The following is a 19,843-nucleotide window of genomic DNA, read 5'->3' as shown; positions in this document are numbered from 1 at the left end:
AAAGGAGAAATAGATAATTCGAATAACTCTTTATCTAGTATAGAAATATATGAATAATTAACAACTTTCCAAGAAAGAAAGCGACAGGCCTAGATCATTTCACTAGCGAATTGCACAAAACATTTAAGGAAGAAAAGATATCAATTGTTTACAATTGCTACCAGAAAACAGAAGCAAAAGGAACATATCCCAACTCATTCTATGAAGTTCTAATACCAAAAGCAGAAAAAGACATTTAAAGAAAAACAAATGTTCAGACAAATATCTCTCATCAAAAATTCTCAACAAAATATTAGCATGCTGAATCTAGCAATACATTGTTGAATTACAGACCAAGGCCAAGTGAGATTTATTCCAGGTATGCAAGCCTGGCTTAACACAAAATAGTTAAGGTAATCCATCACATAACTAGCTAAAGAAGAAAAGTTATTTGATCATATTAATAGATCAAGAAAGCATTTTATAGAATCCAAAGCCCATTCATGGTTAAAACTCTCAGCAAATTAGAAATAGAAGGGAAATTCCTCAACTGATAAAGAACATATACCAAAAGAACACCCTGCAGACAATATCATACATAATGTGAAAAATGGGATGTTTTACACAAAAGATAAGAAGCAAGGAAAGGTTATCGCCTCTCACTGCTCCTATTCAACATCACACTAAAATCCCAGCTAATGCAATAAGACAAGAAAATAAAAGGTATACAGATTGGAAAGGGAGCATTAATATGCCCTTCGCTCACTGATAACTTGATTTTCTACACAGAAAATCTCAAAGCATCAGCCAAAAACCCTTCTGGATTATAACAAGGTTGCATGGTATAAGGTTAACATACAAAATCAATTGCTGTCCTACATCCATCAATGAACAACGAGAATTTGAAATTAAAAGCTCAATACCATTTTCATTAGCATCAAAAAAATGAAATAGACACAATCTAGCAAAATATGGGCAGGGTCTATGTGAGAAATACTATAAAATCTGTTGACAGGAATTAAAGATCTAAATAAATAAGTGAAGACATCCGTGTTCACAAAATAAGACTCAGTGTTGTTAAGATGTCAATTCTCTTCAGCGTGATTTATAAATTCAATACAACTCTGGTGAAAACATGAACAAATTATTGTGTGAAAATTGACAAACTAATTCTGAGGTTTATATAGAAAGACAAACTAACCAGAATAGCCAACAATATTGTAGAGGAGGAACAAAGTTCAAGGACTTGCAAAGTGAGCAATGGAACAGAATAGAGAACTCAGAAATAAGAGCCCACAAACACAGTCAACTGATCTTTTACAAAAAGGTAAAGGCAGTTCAATGGAGAAAGGGTAGTTTTTCAAAAACAGTGATGAATCCATTGCATGTATGTATATATACATATATGCAAAAGAAAAGAATTGAGACACAGACCTTCCTCCTCAAAAATTAACTCAAAGAACACATTTTTAAGTTAATAATATTTTAAATTGTCAAATCATAATTGCATACATTTATGGGGTACAATGTGATGTTAGGATATGTGTATAAAATGAGGAATGACTACTTCAAGGATAACATATCCATCACCTCAATTTTATTTTTTGTGGTTAGATATTTGAAATTTACTTTTTATTATTTTGAAATATACAGTACATTATTATTGACTATAGTCATCCTGCTGTGCAATAGATTTCAAAACGCATTTCTCCTGTTAAACTGAATCTTTGCACCTGTGAACAACTTCCCATTTTTCTCTCCAGCAACACTGCCTCCGGTAATCATCATTCTACTCTCTACTTTTATGAGTTCAGTTTTAGACCTAAATTTAAATCCAAAAGTTGTAAAACTTCTGTAAAATAACAAAAGGGATATTTAGGTAACTTTGGGTTTGGCAATTACTTTGTAGATACAACACTAAAGTACATAAAAGACAAATTTCTACCATGAAAGAAGATATTGGTATGACTTCGTTACAATTAAAAACTTTTGCTTTGGGAAAGGAAATATTAAGAGAATGGAGAAACAAGCCACAGACAGGAAGAAAATATTTGTAAAACACCTGTCTTGCATCCAGACCATTAAAAACCACTTACAACTCAACAATAAGAATTCAAGCAACTCAATTAGTAAATGGACAAAAGATCTAAAGAGGCTCCCATCAGAAATGGCATGTAGAAGAGGGAAAGCTTATGAAAAGATGTTCGCCCTCCCCGCGCTTTTCCCTCCCTGCGTCCCTCTCTCCCCCACACACCCTCCGCTGCAGCGAGAGTGAGAACGGGTCAGGGGCGGTAGGCGGTGACGGTGACTTGCTGTCTCTAGTGCGAGGCGTGGGATTTAAGCGCATTATAAGCGCATTATAAGTGGGTCCCGGAGAATCCCGAGAGGCTGCTCTTGGAGCCCAGACTGACGCGCCTCTCTCATGGTCCCGGGCCGCTGCCCTGCAGAGCCCACCTTACTCTTACTCTCCACAGGCCTGTTGGCCGCGGCGGGCCTTGGCTCCCCTGAGCCTGGTGGGCCTGCAAAGAGCTGCGTCCAGAAGGAGCCGCCCCCCGGGAACAAGCTGCCAGCGGGCCCTGGGGAGAACCGCCCGTCCGATGAGCTCGGCTGAGCGTGCACGCAGTGTAGAAATCAAGGACGCCTGGATGCTTTTCGTGGCAGAGTGACAAAGGTTTAACAACAAGAAGAGGATCAGGGGCCAAGACAAGAAGCTGAAGTTCGGCCTGCCAGGACACCCGGGCCCCAGCATCCCACCCAAGGCGCTGCTGCAGGAGTTCCAGCTGCTGCTGAAAGGTGCGGTGCCGCAGGGCCAGAGTGCGGGATCCTGAGCCCTGCATGCCAGTCCTCGCGGGGGCCGATCGCTGCGAGCCTCACTCAGGTCCAGCCGCCTCCAGGGAGGACAATGTAGACGAGGTGCGGGGCTTGAGGGCGGTGCTGGCAGCACCCCTGGTCCTGGGGCCGCGGGAGCCGCGCGAGGAGGCCGCCTTCCACTGACGCCTGCACCGGGACCGGTTGCTGCAGCGGTGCCAGCTGCAGGAGCTCCGCGTCTGCTGCTTCTGCGACGCCATGGCGCCGCCAGGAAGACAGGTGCAGGAGACTGCGGCTGTGGGCAGATATGGTTTCCAGCCCCAGGTCCCCGCGGCCCCTGGCTTCCCAGCCCGCTGTCCTGTGAGCAAGAAGATGAAAAAAGCCACCCGATCAACAGGTCAGCTGCCCCGCCTGGCAGCCCAGCCAGACAAGGCAACTGAAGTTCATCCTTTCTGAGTTGACTTCGTGCGAGCAGCGGGCCGGCGCCCAGGATGCTGGGTAGCCCTGCGCGCCGGAGGCCGACAAGCGGTGGGGCCCAGAGGCGCCTCAGGGCGAGAAGGCACCCGCCTCCCAGCGCTTTCACCCCCTGGCCTGCCCGGCCCGCGTGGTGTCCCAGTGGCTGCGGCCACGCCAGGCATTCTGCCCGGCGGCGGCTGCACAGGGACGAGAACTGAGAACCCCTGCTCAACCCCATCCGGGGTGACTGCCAAATGCCCATGCCAGCGGACCCGATCTCCCTCCGGTGGAGGAGTGGGGCGGGAGACACGGCCTGGGGGCCTCAGGCTGGGCGCGCTGGCGATCCCGAGGCCGACCAGGTCATGCACCTCCAGTCCGCCCGGGCACCCAAGCTGCAGCCGCCTTCTGTGTGCAGACAGCAGCCTCCAGGCAACCCCCGAGCCCGCCCGCACTCCCCACATCTCAGAACCGGGGCTAGAGGTCCCTGTGGCTGCGGCCAAGCCAGGCGGTCTGCCCTGCGGCGGCTGCACAGGGGCGGGAACAGGCCCCCAGCCGGATCCCCGGTGGCTGCAGAGGGCCACTGGCTAGAGGTCCCCAGCTCCAGCAGAGGAGGAGCCGGGCGGGGGCAGGGCCTGGCGGGCTCTCAGGCCAGGTGCACTTGCGATCCAGAGGCGGCCCAGGCCATTCTCCACCACCTGGGCGCCCAAGCTGCAGGCGCCCTCTACCTGCTGGCAACAGCTGCCTGGCTACTCCCAACCTGGCTGGCGCTCCCAGCCTCGCAGAACCGGGGCTAGATGTCGCCGTGGCTGCGGCCAAGCCAGGCGGTCTGCCCGGCGGCGGCTGCACCGGGGCGGGAACCGACCCCCCAATCCCATCCCCCGTGGCTGCGGAGGGCCCCTGTCAACGGCCCCGATCTCTCTTTGGAGGAGGAGCGGGGCGGGAGTCACGGCCAGGAGGGCCCTCAGGCCGGAAGGGATGCACGCCTGCGATTCCGAGACGTCCCGCGCGAGCCCAGGAGAACCCGCAAGCCAGCAGCGCCTGCGCCCGAGCTGCAGCAGCCCCCTGCAGGCCACGCGGGCTCGGGAGCGGCTTCCGGAGTGCGAGCTGGCGCTGAGCTGCAGGCGCGCGCCTAAAGGCTTAGCCGGGGCTCACGCGGTCTGAGAGATCGGAGCGTTGAGCTACAGGCACGCGCCTAACGGCTTCGTGGAGCTCACTCGGTCTGAGAGGTCGGAGGCTGCGAGTTTCGCTGCTGAAGGCTGTGGTGTACCTGGCTGGATCGCGGATTCTGAGCTACATCGCGAGTTTGGTGGTGGATCTTGGATTTGGGGGTGGATCGCGGGTTTGCGGGTGGATCTTGGATTTGGGGGTGGATCGCGGGTTTGGGGGTGGATCGCGGGTTTGGGGGTGGATCTTGGATTTGGGGGTGGATCGCGGGTTGGGGGGGGATCGCGGATTTGGGGCTGGGTGGGGGTGGAAAGGCCACGAGGAGCTGCGGCGGCTCAGGAGCGGGTGGTGGGCGTCTGAAAAGTCGCCACCATGAGGAAGCTCTTCAGCTTCGGGAGACGCCTGGGCCAGGCGCTCCTGGACTCCATGGACCAAGAGTACGCGGGTCGGGGGTACCACATCCGGGACTGGGAACTGCGGAAGATCCACAGGGCGGCCATCAAGGGCGACGCCGCGGAGGTGGAGCGCTGCCTGACGCGCAGGTTCCGGGACTTAGACGCCCGCGACAGAAAGGACAGGTAGCGGGGGCTCAGCCTGTGGTGGGAGGGGGCCCCAGGCCTGGCTTCCCTGCAGCCCCGCAGCCCCTGGGGCGGAGACCTTGGAGGGCGCCGGGCACCTTCGGAGCCTCAGGGCCAAGTGGAGCCTCAGCTGCTTTCCATCGCTGGCAATTCCCCGTCTGTAGCACTTGATGGAGAATTTGATTTAACTCACAAAGTTAAGCATATACACGTTTAAAACATGGGGCCATATACATGATAGGGAGGTGCCTAATGAGAACTCATTCCCATGTCAAAAATACCATGAGCCGTTTTCAGTAGGCGAAGAGTTCTCAGATTAAACCCTGTGTCAGTTTATTAAACCCTGTGTCTATCTGAATCCACCTAGGTAGATAGGTTCTTTACTGGGGCTTCTTAATGGGACGCTTGGAAATGGGACGTGGGTTCCTTGAATGAGAAGACTCATTTTTCTCAAAATGTGAGCTCTTTCTATGTTTATCAGTTTTACGTAAACCGAATAAAAATATCAAGGTTTTATCATTTTTGCATGACACTATCTTACTATTGTGATGACATTTAAAAATGTTCATAATGGAGTGAAAAAAGACTTGCTGCTCTAGATATCAAAATGTGCTATTAATTCCCACAATTAATTATTTACTAACAGCTGAAAACACAGATAAATAAATGCAACAGAATAGGAAATCCAAAAACACTGAAATATATGTAAGATATATACATATGGATTGATAATGTAACATTTCAAATGAGTAGGAAAGGATGAGTTATTAATAACATGCCTGCTGTGTGAAGAAAACTAATGCAATTTTATGTCACAAAAATGAGTTCCTGATGGAATTTAGACTGAAAGTTTTACATATGCAAAATGAGAAAAGTACCAGAAGAAGATACAAAGACTTATTTATACAGGTACATTTTATGTTAATAAAAGCCTTCCTAAGAATGACCTCGAAAGCAGGCATTCTGAAAGTTGATTTAGCAAACTAAAAATTAAAATCCCCTGTGTATCTGAAAAAAATTAACAAAAGGTAACACACTTGAAAAATATTTACTACATATATTTTTACTAATATATAAAAATATATATTCAGATGAAAAGTGTATCTTCATCCTACAGGGAAGTTATTCTTTATCATATATAACATGATATATGTTACTGATTATATATATAACAAATTGTATATATTACTAATATAATATGTTATATATATATCAGTTATATATATACAGGTAAAAAGCACATCTTTATTTTACAGGGAATTCTTTCCAATCAAATCCACAAGAAAAGAACTCTAAAAGTGAGCAAAGTACTTTTTTGCAGATCCACAAGTTACTTAGGTACATAGGAAAAAAACCTTAGTGTTTCTCATAAGAGAATTTAAGTTAAAAGAGGAATGAGACTGTGTTCTATCCACAGTGTTTGTGAGAATGAAGAGCAGTGGTACTTACACTGCTACTTGAAGTTTAAATTGCTGATGACTTTTCAAATAGATAATTTGGAGATAATTACCACATTTTAAAAATGTATATGCCCTTTACTCATCAATTCCATTGTATTAAAATACCTTCGGAAAATAGAGATACATGCACTTTGTTTTTCTCAGCATTTATGTTAACAAGAACCCATAGAATGGATATGTAGCCATTGAAGGTGGCAATAGGTGGAGAAGTATGTTGATGTGTGAAGATGTATTTTGTTATAGCCAGTGAGGAAAAAAAAATCAATTTGCTTGCACATACACACAAACATACTGTGGTCTTGTGTTAGCCAAAACTATGTACAAAATAGGATAAAATTAGTAACTTCTGAGCATTTGTATTTTCAAGTCTTTTGTTCTTTTTTCTTACCTTTGATTTCTGAAGTGAGCATTTCTAAAACTTCTAGTAAAAATTTATTATTAATGGAATAATTTTTGGGAAGAAAGAAATACGAATCTTGTACAGATAAAAATAATTTCTTACTATTTATTATTATTATTATTGAGGGTTGTTATCTTGTTTGAACTTTTAGCTTCTTCAGAAGTAAAAAAGGGTATCTTTTTACCTGTGTTTGCAGATTTTATTATGTAAATATTATGTATATATGTTTTTCTTATGTATAGATCCATTACATGTATGCAAACAATGATAGATTAATCATTTCATTATAGTTGTAGTCTTATAAAAATAACAAATAGCAAATAGTATTACTATCACAAAAATATATTTTATAAAAGTTGTATTTAAAAATATTGAGCTCCCCAACCGTATTCTATCAATCCATTTATTCATCAAACATAACCTGAATACCTGTTATGTAGCAAACATTTTACCTGTTACGTAGCAAACATTTTGCACTATCTCTCAGGACCCTTCCATACTTAAAAACTTTGTTTACCTGTTCTGCCTGAGCAAGATGAGAGATTTAAAATGGGAATAGTAGGACTTAATCTCATTGAAGCTTTTCCTCCCACCTTTCAAGCAAAAGCATTTCTGAAGGTAGAAAACAGTAAGAGATAACCTTTAACTCCCCTTTTGAAAATTTATCAGTCTTAAATACTAATATGAATAATTGGAAAGTCTGATTTGCATATATTCTGTAAATCTAAGTGTTGACTAAAATGAGCCATAATTGTTCATCTCAATCATTAGTTTCCTTTAGCTTCACATTTTTAAAAATCAAAGAAGTAATTTGTTTAAAAAATATGTCGTTATTTCATGGCTCTTTCCCATGGTACTTTTCGGAATTAAAATGTATTTAAGTGTCAATTAGATGCCTAGAACTGCCTTAGACCGGCTGTCTATACCGTATTCTGCTTAATGTAAGGCCTCATGGATTGTGTGATACCCTACTGTTTTCTATATTAATAAGATGATTTTTTAAATGCTACCAATTGTTGTTATAAAAAATTATGAATTATAAATGCCGTTCCAATATCAGATGTGCTAAAATGTGACCTAATCTTTAAATCATCCTGCAAAATAGCAATAATTGTATCATTTTACTTAATTAAAATGTTTTTGTTAAGTAGTAGTAATAGTAATAATTGTAACATCTGGCTGGGTGCGTGGCTCACGCCTGTCATTCCAGAACTTTGGAAGGCTGAGGTGGGAAGTTCCCATGATGCTAGGTGTTTGAAACCAGCCTGGGCAACAAAGTGACATTCCTACTCTACAAAAAATTTTTAAAAATTAGCTGATCATGCTGGTGCACTCCAGTGGTCCCAGCTACTCAGGAGGCTGGGGCAGGAGGACTGCTTGAGCCTATGAGTTCCAGGCTGCAGTGAGGCATAAATACACCATTGTACTCCAGCCTGGGCAACAGAGCAAGACCCTGTCTCAACAAACAAAAATCTAACAGTTATTGAGTTGTTGCTTGTTCTGGAAATGGTTCTAAATGATTTACATAGATTTTCATTTAAGTATCACAGTGGTGTCCCGTGAGCTAGCTGCTGTTGTCATCTTTATTTTATTAATGAGGAAATTGAGGCACAGAAAGGCTAAGCAATAGCTGGTACCTCACTGAGTTCAAAGTAGAACTCAAACTCTAGTTGAACTGAATCTAAACACCAAGCTCATTCTGTCCAAATAGGCTGCTGTTTCATTAAGGTAGGGAGCAATAAGAGCTAATAAATATTGTACTTTCTTCAAAAGAAGATTATTTGTTTTGAAGGCAGAGGAATAACTTGCTATTCGATGTTTACAATTACATGAACCATTGTAGGTTTTTGAGATACTGCACTACCATTTCCTGAAAACTCCTCTTGCTCTCCTAGGACTGTTCTACATTTGGCCTGTGCCCATGGCCATGTGGAAGTGGTCACCCTCTTGCTGAGCAGAAGATGCCAGATCAACATCTGTGACAAACTAAACAGGACACCTTTAATGAAGGTATATAGTAGCCAACTCTTTCAGCATGAAATGGATTTGATTTAAATACATAGAATTAAAATGAATTTATCTCATTTAAATATAACTAGTTGGTGAAACCTGTGGAATATGTATTTTGAATTCTTAGAATTTATAGTCTAGTTTTTTTATCTGACACTAATAGGCTGTACACTGCCAGGAAGAGGCTTGTGCCATTATTCTCCTGGAACATGGAGCCAATCCAAACATTAAGGATATCTACGGCAACACTGCTCTCCATTATGCTGTGTATAATGAGGGGACTTCACTGGCAGAAAAACTGCTTTCCTGCCATGCAAATATTGAAGCACTAAATGAGGTATAGATCAATCAACTTTCTTTTCAAAATACTTGTTTTAACATTGACATAGGTAAGAGTCAGTTTTTCATATTTGGAACTCAAGTGTTCCCAAATAAAAATATTTTGAAATAAATTAATTGTCTAAAATTTTACCTTAAATATTGATACTTTTAAAGAAGCTTTTTTAGTGCACTTATGGGAAATATTTGTGAATTTGTTAAGCTAAAACTTCTTCAAGTATTTGTTTCCTACCCCAGGTGTATTTATTTTTCTAGTTAGTATTAAAAAAATCACAGGAAAAAGGTTACCCTGGAAATAGGCTTTATCTTAAAACCAGCAATAGCTGGTACGTGACCGAATTCAAAGTAGAACTCAAGCCCTAGTTTAACTGAATCCAAACACCAAGCTCATTCTGTCCAAAACAGCAACTTAAAATAAATGGAAGTCTTGCTGCTGCTGATGGTTTTCTAACAAAATGGATGTATCTTTCATTGGCAAGGTTTAAGAGGGAAAATGGGAAGGGAAAAGGGGAGCAATCAAAAACATGCAGGTCAGTTGAAAATTAGGTAATGAGGGAAAATACCAGGAAGAGGTTTTGTTTTTTAGTTTGTTGTTTTTCCAGTTTATGTATTGAGACAAAGTACTCTTCAGCTTTGGGGTAATCATTTTTGGTTTGGTAAAAGAGGGATTGAAACTTGCCTAAAGATTAATTTTTAGAGGACTCTGAGGAAACCAGATTGGCAGTGAATATACGGTGATGAAGTGAGAAACACTTCAGCAAAGGGTGGAACAAATTAGTAACTGACTTATTACCCATCCTGGCAAAAATAACCACTTAGATAAGAGTCTAAACTCTCCTTTCAAATCTAGAATGTCTTGGTGGGAAGGTGGGAGATAAGGAGCTTATAAATAGCAAAATCAACTGGGATTTTGAGTTTACTTATCCCTGTTATACCCACACCCAGGAAAATTCACTGGAGTTTTAATAAATAACTCTATCTCATACTCTTTTCTCTTTCTGGCCACATCTCAAGCTGATAAAGGATATTGGCCATGTGGGTGAGAGATGAAACTGAAGTGATTGTCTGCTGCAGTAATTCTCAGCTAGAATTGTGCATTAGAGTGACCTGGGGAAATTTTGTTAAAAGTCTACAAGTGTAGGCTTTCCCCTGAGGATTTTGATGTAATAGATCATAAGTTCTGAACATGTATGGTTAAAAATATTTTCTTGAAGCCATGCACAGTGGCATGTTCCTGTAGTCCCAGCTACTCAGGAGGCTGAGGTGGGAGGATTGCTTGAGCCTAGGAGTTTGAGTCCAGCCTGAGAAACATAGTAAGATTCTTGTCTCTTACAACAACAAGAGCAAAAATAATAATAATAATAATAATACCTCAGCGTTCGAATACACTCCTGATTAAGAAGCACAGAATAGATAAGTGCAGTATATAAATTCCCATATCTCAAAGACATAAGAAATCTCTAAAAGAGTTGGCATTTGATAGGTGCTACTTTCTTCAAAGTTCTCCTTTCCAATAATATTAGCCTGACTTATCTATCTTTCTCTATATTTGTGACTGGGAAGTGAAAGGAAATATCATTGGCAATATCTCTCAGCTTACAGAATAACACCTTTTGCTTCCCACCAGGAATCATTCACTGCCATTCAGAAAGTCTTTAGCAATTTACTTGTGGGTAATCTTTCAATAAGTAGAGGCTGACCCTTTCACAATTTCAGGTTCCTTTGTCACCATTCAAGTGATTACGTGTCAACAAATGTTCATTACAAGTGAGATTTTCTCAATTAGATTAGCAGCAAATCCTGAACTTTTTTTTTTTTTCAGTTGAAGTTGTATTAGGGACTATCTCAGTATGTCTGTTAAGTTTATAGAGCTTTGGCATAATCAGGATGTCAGTTTTAAACACTGAAATCCTTGAAGTCAGTGAGAATACAATAGGAATTCTTTTAATAATTTAGTTTCAGCATTCCTATGAACTAATTATCTATTTGGTTAACAATCTGGGAAAACTATATACACATAGGTTGCAAATGAATAAATGTTGGGAAAATTCTTGAGGTGGGTGCTATGAGTCTTAACAGCAATTTTTATTATGTATATATCAGGGCCTGAGTTTTTTTATTAAACATATGGTACTAGAGAAAGAAAAAGTTCCACATGCAAATACTTGGTTTATACACAATCATTTAGCAACACATTCATAGCAAATATAAAAACACAAGGGCTATAGTCTAAGTGTGGCATATAGATTTGTTCTTTGCTTCTTTAAATTGAGTCAACATGTAAAATTTGGTAGACTCATGCAGAAATCTGGACTTCAGGCTTGTCTTAAGAATCAAATCTAGTGTCCCCTGGACCGCATCACTTCTTGGTCTGCTGTGCAGAGGTTGCCCTGTGTAGGAGGCACATATTCTCCAGTTTGCTACTTTGCCCACCTGAGTACTTCACTTACTTAGGTAACCTCCTTCATCTTTATAAGTATTTGAGCTTACAACTCCTTTTTTATAGTATATTTTCATAAAGATTTCAAGGTTTTCAAGACAGCATATATTGGTTCATAATATATAGTCTATAGTTTATATAAATCCCTGAATTATAGAGTTGAATTTTAGAATTCAGAAGTTTTTTTTTTAACTGTTTTTTTATATCTATACCACAAACAGTCATCTGCTTATAGGAATGCCTAGAAGCCTTTTTAGGTTATTCCTGCTGGGAAGTGGATAGATTATGAATATTGCAAACATTATATCTTTCTTCTCAGCAATTTCCCTTAAAAATGCAAGTGATGGCTGGGCACGGTAGCTCACACCTGTAATCCCAGCACTTTGGGAGGCCGAGGTGGGCAGATCACGAGGTCAGGAGATCGAGACCATCCTGGCTAAGATGGTGAAACCCCGTCTCTACTAAAAATACAAAAATTTAGCCGGGCATGGTGGCAGGCACCTGTAGTCCCAGATACTTGGGAGGCTGAGGCAGGACAATGGCGTGAACCCGGAAGGCGGAGCTTGCAGTGAGCGGAGATCATGCCACTGCACTCCAGCCTGGGAGACGGTGTGAGACTCCATCTCAAAAAAAAAAATGCAAGTGACTTATTGGCTTTTATTATGCTAGAAATAAGCCCTATACATCAGTATTAGAACTTTTATTGATAAGCCATTGTATTTTTATTTCTGATTTATATTTTGCCTAAAGTAAAAAAAAGTTAAATAGCAATTTAAATGGAAACCAGTACAAATGGATTTAAAAAGTAAAGTTGCATTAGCATCCCAGGATTATCATTATAATTGAGAATAAAATTTCTTACCAAACTTTGCTTTTTAATATTTATTTTCAAAAATTTTTAACTGGTCTCTCTTACACAGAACATACTGAGCTTTCTAATAGTTAAGATAAAAATCTATCCTCTTGTATTAGGAAAAATCCCATGGACTATTTAATAATAAGGAAAATAAGTGCATTTGAAGCCAATCTCTCTTAATTCAGAGCTCATTTCCTTAGTGGCCCCTTTGGATCAGGAGTGCCTGACATTGGCATCCTGATACCATTGATAGAAGTGAATCAAGCAAATTTGTACCACCCAGAGGAAACCTCCACTTGTATTGGGAAGCTCTGACAACAGGATCCCTGAAACTCCAGTTCCTAAAATGTTAATGTTTGCCACAAAAAGTATTGTCAAATTGAGATTAGGCAAAGTTCACAGGATTTCTAGATTGTTGGCCATGTAATACAGTTTTGTAATACTTCTCAAATGCAGATGATCATGGAATCTTTTTGTTGGGGTACAGTTCTTCTGGTAAAACAAATATTCTTTGAAATATAGTTTAAGAAACACTGCTCTGGAATAATAATTTAGATCATTAATTTATTTTAAAAACGTAAAGCATTTGCTACTATGTCTTAGGTTTTAGGGTTATAGAGAAAAAAGATACAGCCCTTGCCCTTGAGAAGCTCTTGGTTTCAGTGGGAAGCAATGAAATAATTACAATGTACTAAGCTAAATGCTGAGGTAGAAGCAAGGATTTTGGGGACTGGTAAATAAAGTGAGTTTTGGAGATGACCGAAGTTAACGTGGGGAGGCAGGGGAGGGGTGTTTCAAGGCAGTGAGTGGGAAAGCACAGAGGAGTGAAAAGGACGGGACTGCTTTGCATTTACTTTCTCTCTATATTGCATGTTTAAGTTCATAGCCTCTTATAGAAGATTTTTAGTTCAGTTGGGAAATACGTAATTTTGTGAATTATAAATTGTTTTTGCTTTTTACAGGAGGGAAACACTCCACTTTTGTTTGCTATAAATTCTAGGAGACAGCAAATGGTGGAATTTTTGTTGAATAACCAGGCAAATGTACATGCTGTTGACAATTTCAGAAGGTACAATAGTTTTTTGTTTTTTTGTTTGTTTGTTTTTTTTTTTTCCTAAAAACCTGAATGTTCTAGAGTGGTAACAGTCACTCAAGTCAGAAATGTTAATAAGATTAACTTATAACTATTGGCATATAGCAAAAAATAACATGTTAGGTAGAAAAGCAGTTATTTGGACTGAGAAACATAAAAAACAGTATATAGTAGGATTCATCTTCTCTTATAGACTGTTAATTGTAATCTGATATTTTTGGTCCTGTAATCTTATATTAGCTAAAGGGGTTTTGTATTTTATTAATTTTATAAAGTGTAGACTTTAACTTTCAGTTTACAACTACTACTATTACCATTATTATTATTATTATTATTATTATTATTATTATTGCTGTTGTTTTAAGCCTGCAGATAGCTCTTACTTATTTGATCCCTAGCTGATTTTGAATTACACTATATCAGAATAGGAAAGCAATGGGGAAATCTTCCTCTAAATCTTTGCCTACTTTAGATAAGTGACCTCAGTATAGTTTCTTGGCCATCAAAGGACTATAAATTAGCAACTTGTATTATGTCATACCCCAATGGGACAAGAAGCTTCCTTGTTGTCCCTACCTTTTAGCCTTGGTGGTAATTTACCCAGATGAACACTTGAGCACCCAAGATGCTTATACACATAAGCTAGTACATGTATATGGTTATTATGTCTGTACTGACAGGCAAGATATGAAATTGGTAAAGTGTATCCAATTTGCTAATTAAATATCTTTATTAAAGTTCTTGAGTGCTGTTATTTCTTTATTATTTTAGAACAGCCCTCATGCTTGCAGTACAGCATAACTCATCAAGTATCGTCAACCTTCTCCTTCAACAAAATATAAATATCTTTTCTCAAGACCTGTTTGGCCAAACTGCCGAGGATTATGCTGTTTGTTGTAATTTCAGAAGGTATGTGCTTATATTAAAAGGCCAGTTAATACTAAATTAAGGTTTAAAATAATTACAAATATTGCATCTTATACATTAGGTGACAGTTCGTAGTTTGTTTGAGGTAGTTTGGAATGGCAACAAGTTAGTCCACTTTTTAGCCAGAAATCAAACAGAAAGCTAGACTAGTTAGAAGTAGCAATGAGTGCAAGATTCTTTCAGGACTTTTAAAGACCTTTATCCCTAGGGATCTCAGTGTTGTTCATTTTATTCCAAGTATAACCCTCATATGTGAGATATAAATAATGTCACATCTTTTACTTTTTTTCTTTCTTTTTTTTTTGAAACAAGGTCTCACTATGTTGCCCATGTTCCTGAGCTCAAGTGATTCTCCTGCCTCGGCCTCACAAACTGCTAGCCACCATGCCTGGCCTGACTTTTCTAATTAGTTATTGGGTCTTGAAATATCCAGTTTAGCAGAAAATCTTGTATTGTCCCCTGGGGCTATCTCCTATGCCTTCCTCCTTTGAATTTTTCAAAAAGCTAAGGGGTTCCCTAAGTCCAAGGAAGACAATCTTGCTTTACAAGTCAGAAGAAGGGGGGAAAAGGCCATTCTAGTCATTCTGTTGTTTCCATTGATTCACTTGCTGTATTGCTGCCATTGTAACTGGTCCTGCAATCTGGTAATGATTAACTTTTGCCACCAGGATGCCCTTACTGATTCAGATCCCTCACTCTTCATGGTGACTCATACACAGAGTCCACAGCTACAGTGTTTTTTAGTTCATGTACATAGGCTCAGCCATTGTTCCCAGCACCCCGCTCTGGCAGCGAGGCCTCCTGGCTTTACCCACACACATAGTGAGAAAATCGACCTTCCCCCAACACTAAAAACCTTATTTGTAGCCCACATCTTAGCTAGGCTTACCCTAGACCTTCATGGTAAGTAATCCTTTGAGGCCAGTGTCCATCTTTTCTCTAGCAAATATTAGGTGGGATTGTACTCAACAGTCAGGGATGTTCAAATAATGTTGCAGGAAGAGAGCAGAAGTCCCTTTGCCTTTTGTTATCACATCTGTACCTTGAGGCTTTTTTCTGTCCTGTGTAGCAGCTTTTGTTAGCAAAATGTTCCACATTATCCTTCAATAGAGTAGTGGGCACCAACTTGCCATTGGCCCCTCAAGTAATGTGTTTCCACAGTAATGAAAATCTCTGAGGCTACTTGCATCTCTACCTCAAGTTTTTTTTTTTTTTAATTATACTTTAAGTTTTAGGGTACATGTGCACAACATGCAGGTTAGTTACATATGTATACATGTGCCATGTTGGTGTGCTGCACCCATTAACTCATCATTTAACATTAGGTGTATCTCCTAATGCTATCCCTCCCCCGTCCCCCCCACCCCAAAACAGGCCGCGGTGTATGATGTTCCCCTTCCTGTGTCCATGTGTTCTCATTGTTCAATTCCCACCTGTGAGTGTGAACATTTTAAAATTCTACCTCACAGGAAGTCATTCGATAGAATTCTCTGTATCTAAAGTAGGTAATTTGGATTTCACAGAGCTAAGCCTCATCCATGACTTATGAGTATCCATGTATAAAACAGGGCTTTATACTTGCCCTAGCAGCACATATTCTAAAATTGGATCAATACAGAACAGATAAGCATGCCTGCTGCCTAAGGATGGCACGCAAATTCAGAAAGCATTCCACATGTTGCACAGTCCCCAGAAGGTCATTTGACTATTTGTCAACTAGCTTCAAGGAAACAATGTGAGTCAAACCAAAACAGGAGACACCCGAGATGGAAATTATTATTATGATCATTATGAAAGTATTCATGTAAGGTGATCTGTGAAATGAGAACAGAGCTGAGTAGCATATGGGATGTTACATGCAAATATGTTGTTAGTACATGACTTGGAAATGAGGAAACATCAACTTGCATCTCTTTCATGGAACCAAAAAACAATACAAGCAGGGCTTTGTCTTGTATGTCAGTCGGAGAGGACCCAGAAGATGCAGCCTCTAACACAGATCTGCTGGCTCCGAGTTTGAGGAGGTAGAGAAGGAATGGTAGTTGTCCCAGCCAGGTTTTGACACCTATTAGTTTTCTGCCTTTGGTGTGATTGATGAGCTCAGTAATAGGGGACAATTAGGTTATATGTTTTAATGAGATAATAATATATTTATATATAAATTTAGTTACAAGTTATGAACTAGCTAAAATGCTGTGAACTACAAGCCACAATGAATAGAACTAATAACCAAAATTAGCACTTAGTAACATTCTCTGAAAACTGTGACATTCAAATATTAGAATCTATGAAAAAACACCCATCAGGTTTTGTTTGAGATTCCAAAATGGTTTCAGCAATACAGTTCAAGAATAAATTTTTCCATTGCTTTACGATTTCTCTGAACATTTGAACATGTTATCTCATTACATCCTCCTAACAACCTAGTGAAGTCAAATAGTAAAATCTCTACTTTTTAGAAGAAGCCACAGAGCCTAAGAGAAGCAACTCGTCTGAAAACAAAATACCTATTAGTTACAGAGCGAGGACTTACTCTGAGTGCAGGACAGTTTCCAGGCTGTTAAGCTAGCTAACTAGAATTAATTTACTGAGCTATGCTTTTCTCGGTTTATGAGTACTTCCTGTTTTTCTTCTTTAATTAGAAGCTTAATAAATTTATAGAGCTTAAAATTTTAAAGTGTATGGGACATTAGAGTTCTGATATTAGCTCTGATATTGTCTGAAATGCTTTAAGAATTTAATATGTTTGGTAAATATTTTTCATATCACTGTTAAAATACTAATTTTATTTATTACATTTATTATGCATAGCATTCAACAACAAATTTTGGAACATAAAAATAAGATACTTAAAAATCATCTTCGAAATGATAATCAAGGTAAGACTTCTGATAGTAAATTTCTCATTTCTCTTGGTGATCTTACTGATTTTAAAAAGCAAAATTACAGGCCAGGCATGGTGGCTCACACCTGTAATCCCAGCACTTTGGGAAGCTGAGGAGGGTGGATCATCTGAGGTCAGGATTTTGAGACCAGCCTGGCTAACATGGTGAAACCCCATCTCTACTAAAAATACAAAAATTAGCTGGGCATGGTGGCAGACACCTGTAATCCCAGCTACTCGGGAGGCTGAGGCAGGAGAATCACTTGAACCCAGGTGATTGCAGTGACCTGAGATGGCACCACTGCACTCCAACTTGGATGAAAGAGCAAGACTCTATCTCCAAAAAAAAACAAAAAAAAGTAAGATTACATATTTTTAATCATAAAAGAGCAGTTTAAAATATATATATTTATATATAAATTAATTTTTAAAATTTAATTTCTTTAGAATTCAGAGTTATTTAAGAAGTTAGTTGTAGCTAATTCTCAATCTCAAACAGTATTGTCTGAAAAAAATTCATTTACCTACTTATGATCCCTGAAATTCTACATGATATTTTTGTATTAATATAAATAAGAAATTAGATTTTTAAGTTAATATGTTGCATTTTCTTCTATAATTACATTGTTACAAATTGGACTTGTTATGCAAATGGATCTTCTATTTAATTTTTATAGTAAATGGTTTATATTTAGTAAATAAATGTTAATTACAGTTGATTCTTGAATATCGTGGGGGTTAGGGACTCTGATCCCTGTGCAGTTGAAAATCTGAGTATAACTTTGACTCCTTCCAAACGTAACTGCTAATAGCCTACCATTGACTGGAAACTTTACTGATAATATAAACAGTCGATGAACACATAGTTGGTATGTGTTGCATTATTATATACTATGCTTTTAAGATAAAGTAAGCTAGAGAAATGAACTGTTATAAAGAAAATCATGGAAAAGAAAAAATATACTTAACTATTCATAAACATAAGTGAATCCTCCCAAAGGTCTTCATCTTTATCATCTTCAGGTTGATTAGGCTGAGGAGGAAGAAAATGGTTGGTTTTGCTGTCTCTGCGTTGCAGAAGCAGAAGAAAAATCTGCATATAAGTGGACCCCTGCAGTTCAAACTCTTGTTCAAGGGTCAACTGTATTACACAGGAATCTGTGTCACTAAGAAAGTAACTGTCTTTAGAACTAGGAATTCAACAATCCCTGTCTGATACCATAAACAAACGGCAATAAGAACCATAAAACTGAGCCAGTGTGCACCCATACAAATAAGAGATTATTTTTGAAGATACCTACTGAATGCAGAAGACAGAAAAGTAATTCCTTCCCAAGAAGCAGAAGTTATGTTACATATTCCTATACAAACAAGGTCTATTTGTAATTTATTCACCATAAGTTGGAAGCTCATGAGATATATTCACTTCTTAGAACAAGCTGTGTGTTTTTATGTGCTGGATAATTATCATAATAATAGTAATTTTGCTGGAACAAGATGATCTGTCACCAGGCTGGGTGTGGTGGCTCATGCATGTAATCCCAGCACATGAGAGGCCAACGAAGGCAGATCACTTGAGGTCAGGTGTTTGAGACCAGCCTGGCCAACATGGTGAAACCCTATCTCTACTAAAAGTACAAAAATTAGCCAGGCATGGGGGTGGGCACCTGTATTCCCAACTGCTTGGAAGACTGAGGCAGGGGAATTGCTTGAACCCAGGAGGTGGAGATTGCAGCGAGCCGAGAATGTGCCACTGCACTCCAGCCTGGGTGACAGAGCAAGATTCCATCTCAAAAAAAAAAAAAAAGATACTCTGTTACCATTAGGAAAGAGATGATCATAATAAATATTCTAATAGCCAAACTCTAGGCTCAAAAAATGAAAAAAATTATAATAAAATTATAAAAATGGTTTACAATAACAAAAACATGACACCTAATGCATTGTACAGTCTGAACCGTATAAAGACACCGTTAATTTAGTACATAATTATCAAACCACTTCTATAAGTTAGGTTTGGCAAATTGTAGGAGACAAAGATGGAATTGACATAGTTTTTGTCTTTAAGATGCTCATAATAGACTATAGATAACTATTTAATTTTTGTGTTTTTTCAACAGAATTTTTAAGAAGAATATTTTAATTCACTCATATACTTGTCCACTTAAAAAATAACCATCATGTATCTTTTATAGACTAAGCATTTTTCCAATGTTACAAAATACATTTAAAAAATACAGTTAGGAGATTGTTATTACCACTGTTATTTATTTTATTTACTACCTTAAGTAGTGCTTACTGTGTGTCCAATGTCATCTGGGAGCTTATAGTTATTATTTATTATGTATGTATCATGTTCAGTATGTGTCAGGCACATTTACATTTGTGGTAATGAATGCAAGCTTCTAAAATGTGGGTAGGATTTAGGGTAAGCTTGCAGAGTGAGTGG

The 19,843-nt window shown here is 39.5% G+C and overlaps 1 protein-coding gene and 1 non-coding gene across 3 annotated transcripts in view; both read left to right on the top strand.

The window, feature by feature from the left end:
* Positions 1–4,318: 4,318 nt before the first annotated feature.
* LOC100446971 (putative ankyrin repeat domain-containing protein 19) overlaps positions 4,319–19,843 on the top strand; it is a 25,066-nt gene continuing 9,541 nt past the window's right edge. For both annotated transcript variants that reach the window (XM_054519638.2, XM_063714011.1), the window contains exons 1-6: positions 4,319–4,985; positions 8,741–8,855; positions 9,019–9,192; positions 13,453–13,559; positions 14,355–14,492; positions 17,322–17,389. In XM_054519638.2, coding sequence (XP_054375613.2) covers positions 4,780–4,985; positions 8,741–8,855; positions 9,019–9,192; positions 13,453–13,559; positions 14,355–14,492; positions 17,322–17,389 — 808 coding nt within the window. In that variant the 5' untranslated portion in view covers positions 4,319–4,779. The remainder of the gene's footprint in view (positions 4,986–8,740; positions 8,856–9,018; positions 9,193–13,452; positions 13,560–14,354; positions 14,493–17,321; positions 17,390–19,843) is intronic.
* Positions 16,089–16,191, top strand: LOC112135005 (U6 spliceosomal RNA). The gene has a single exon (XR_002916327.1). It is a non-coding gene; the product is annotated as a U6 spliceosomal RNA (small nuclear RNA).

This window comes from Pongo abelii, chromosome 13, assembly GCF_028885655.2.
Source record: "Pongo abelii isolate AG06213 chromosome 13, NHGRI_mPonAbe1-v2.0_pri, whole genome shotgun sequence".
Lineage (NCBI taxonomy): Eukaryota > Metazoa > Chordata > Mammalia > Primates > Hominidae > Pongo > Pongo abelii.
The sequence above is the reverse complement of the archived record's forward strand: the minus strand, read 5'-3'. Positions and strand labels throughout refer to the sequence as shown.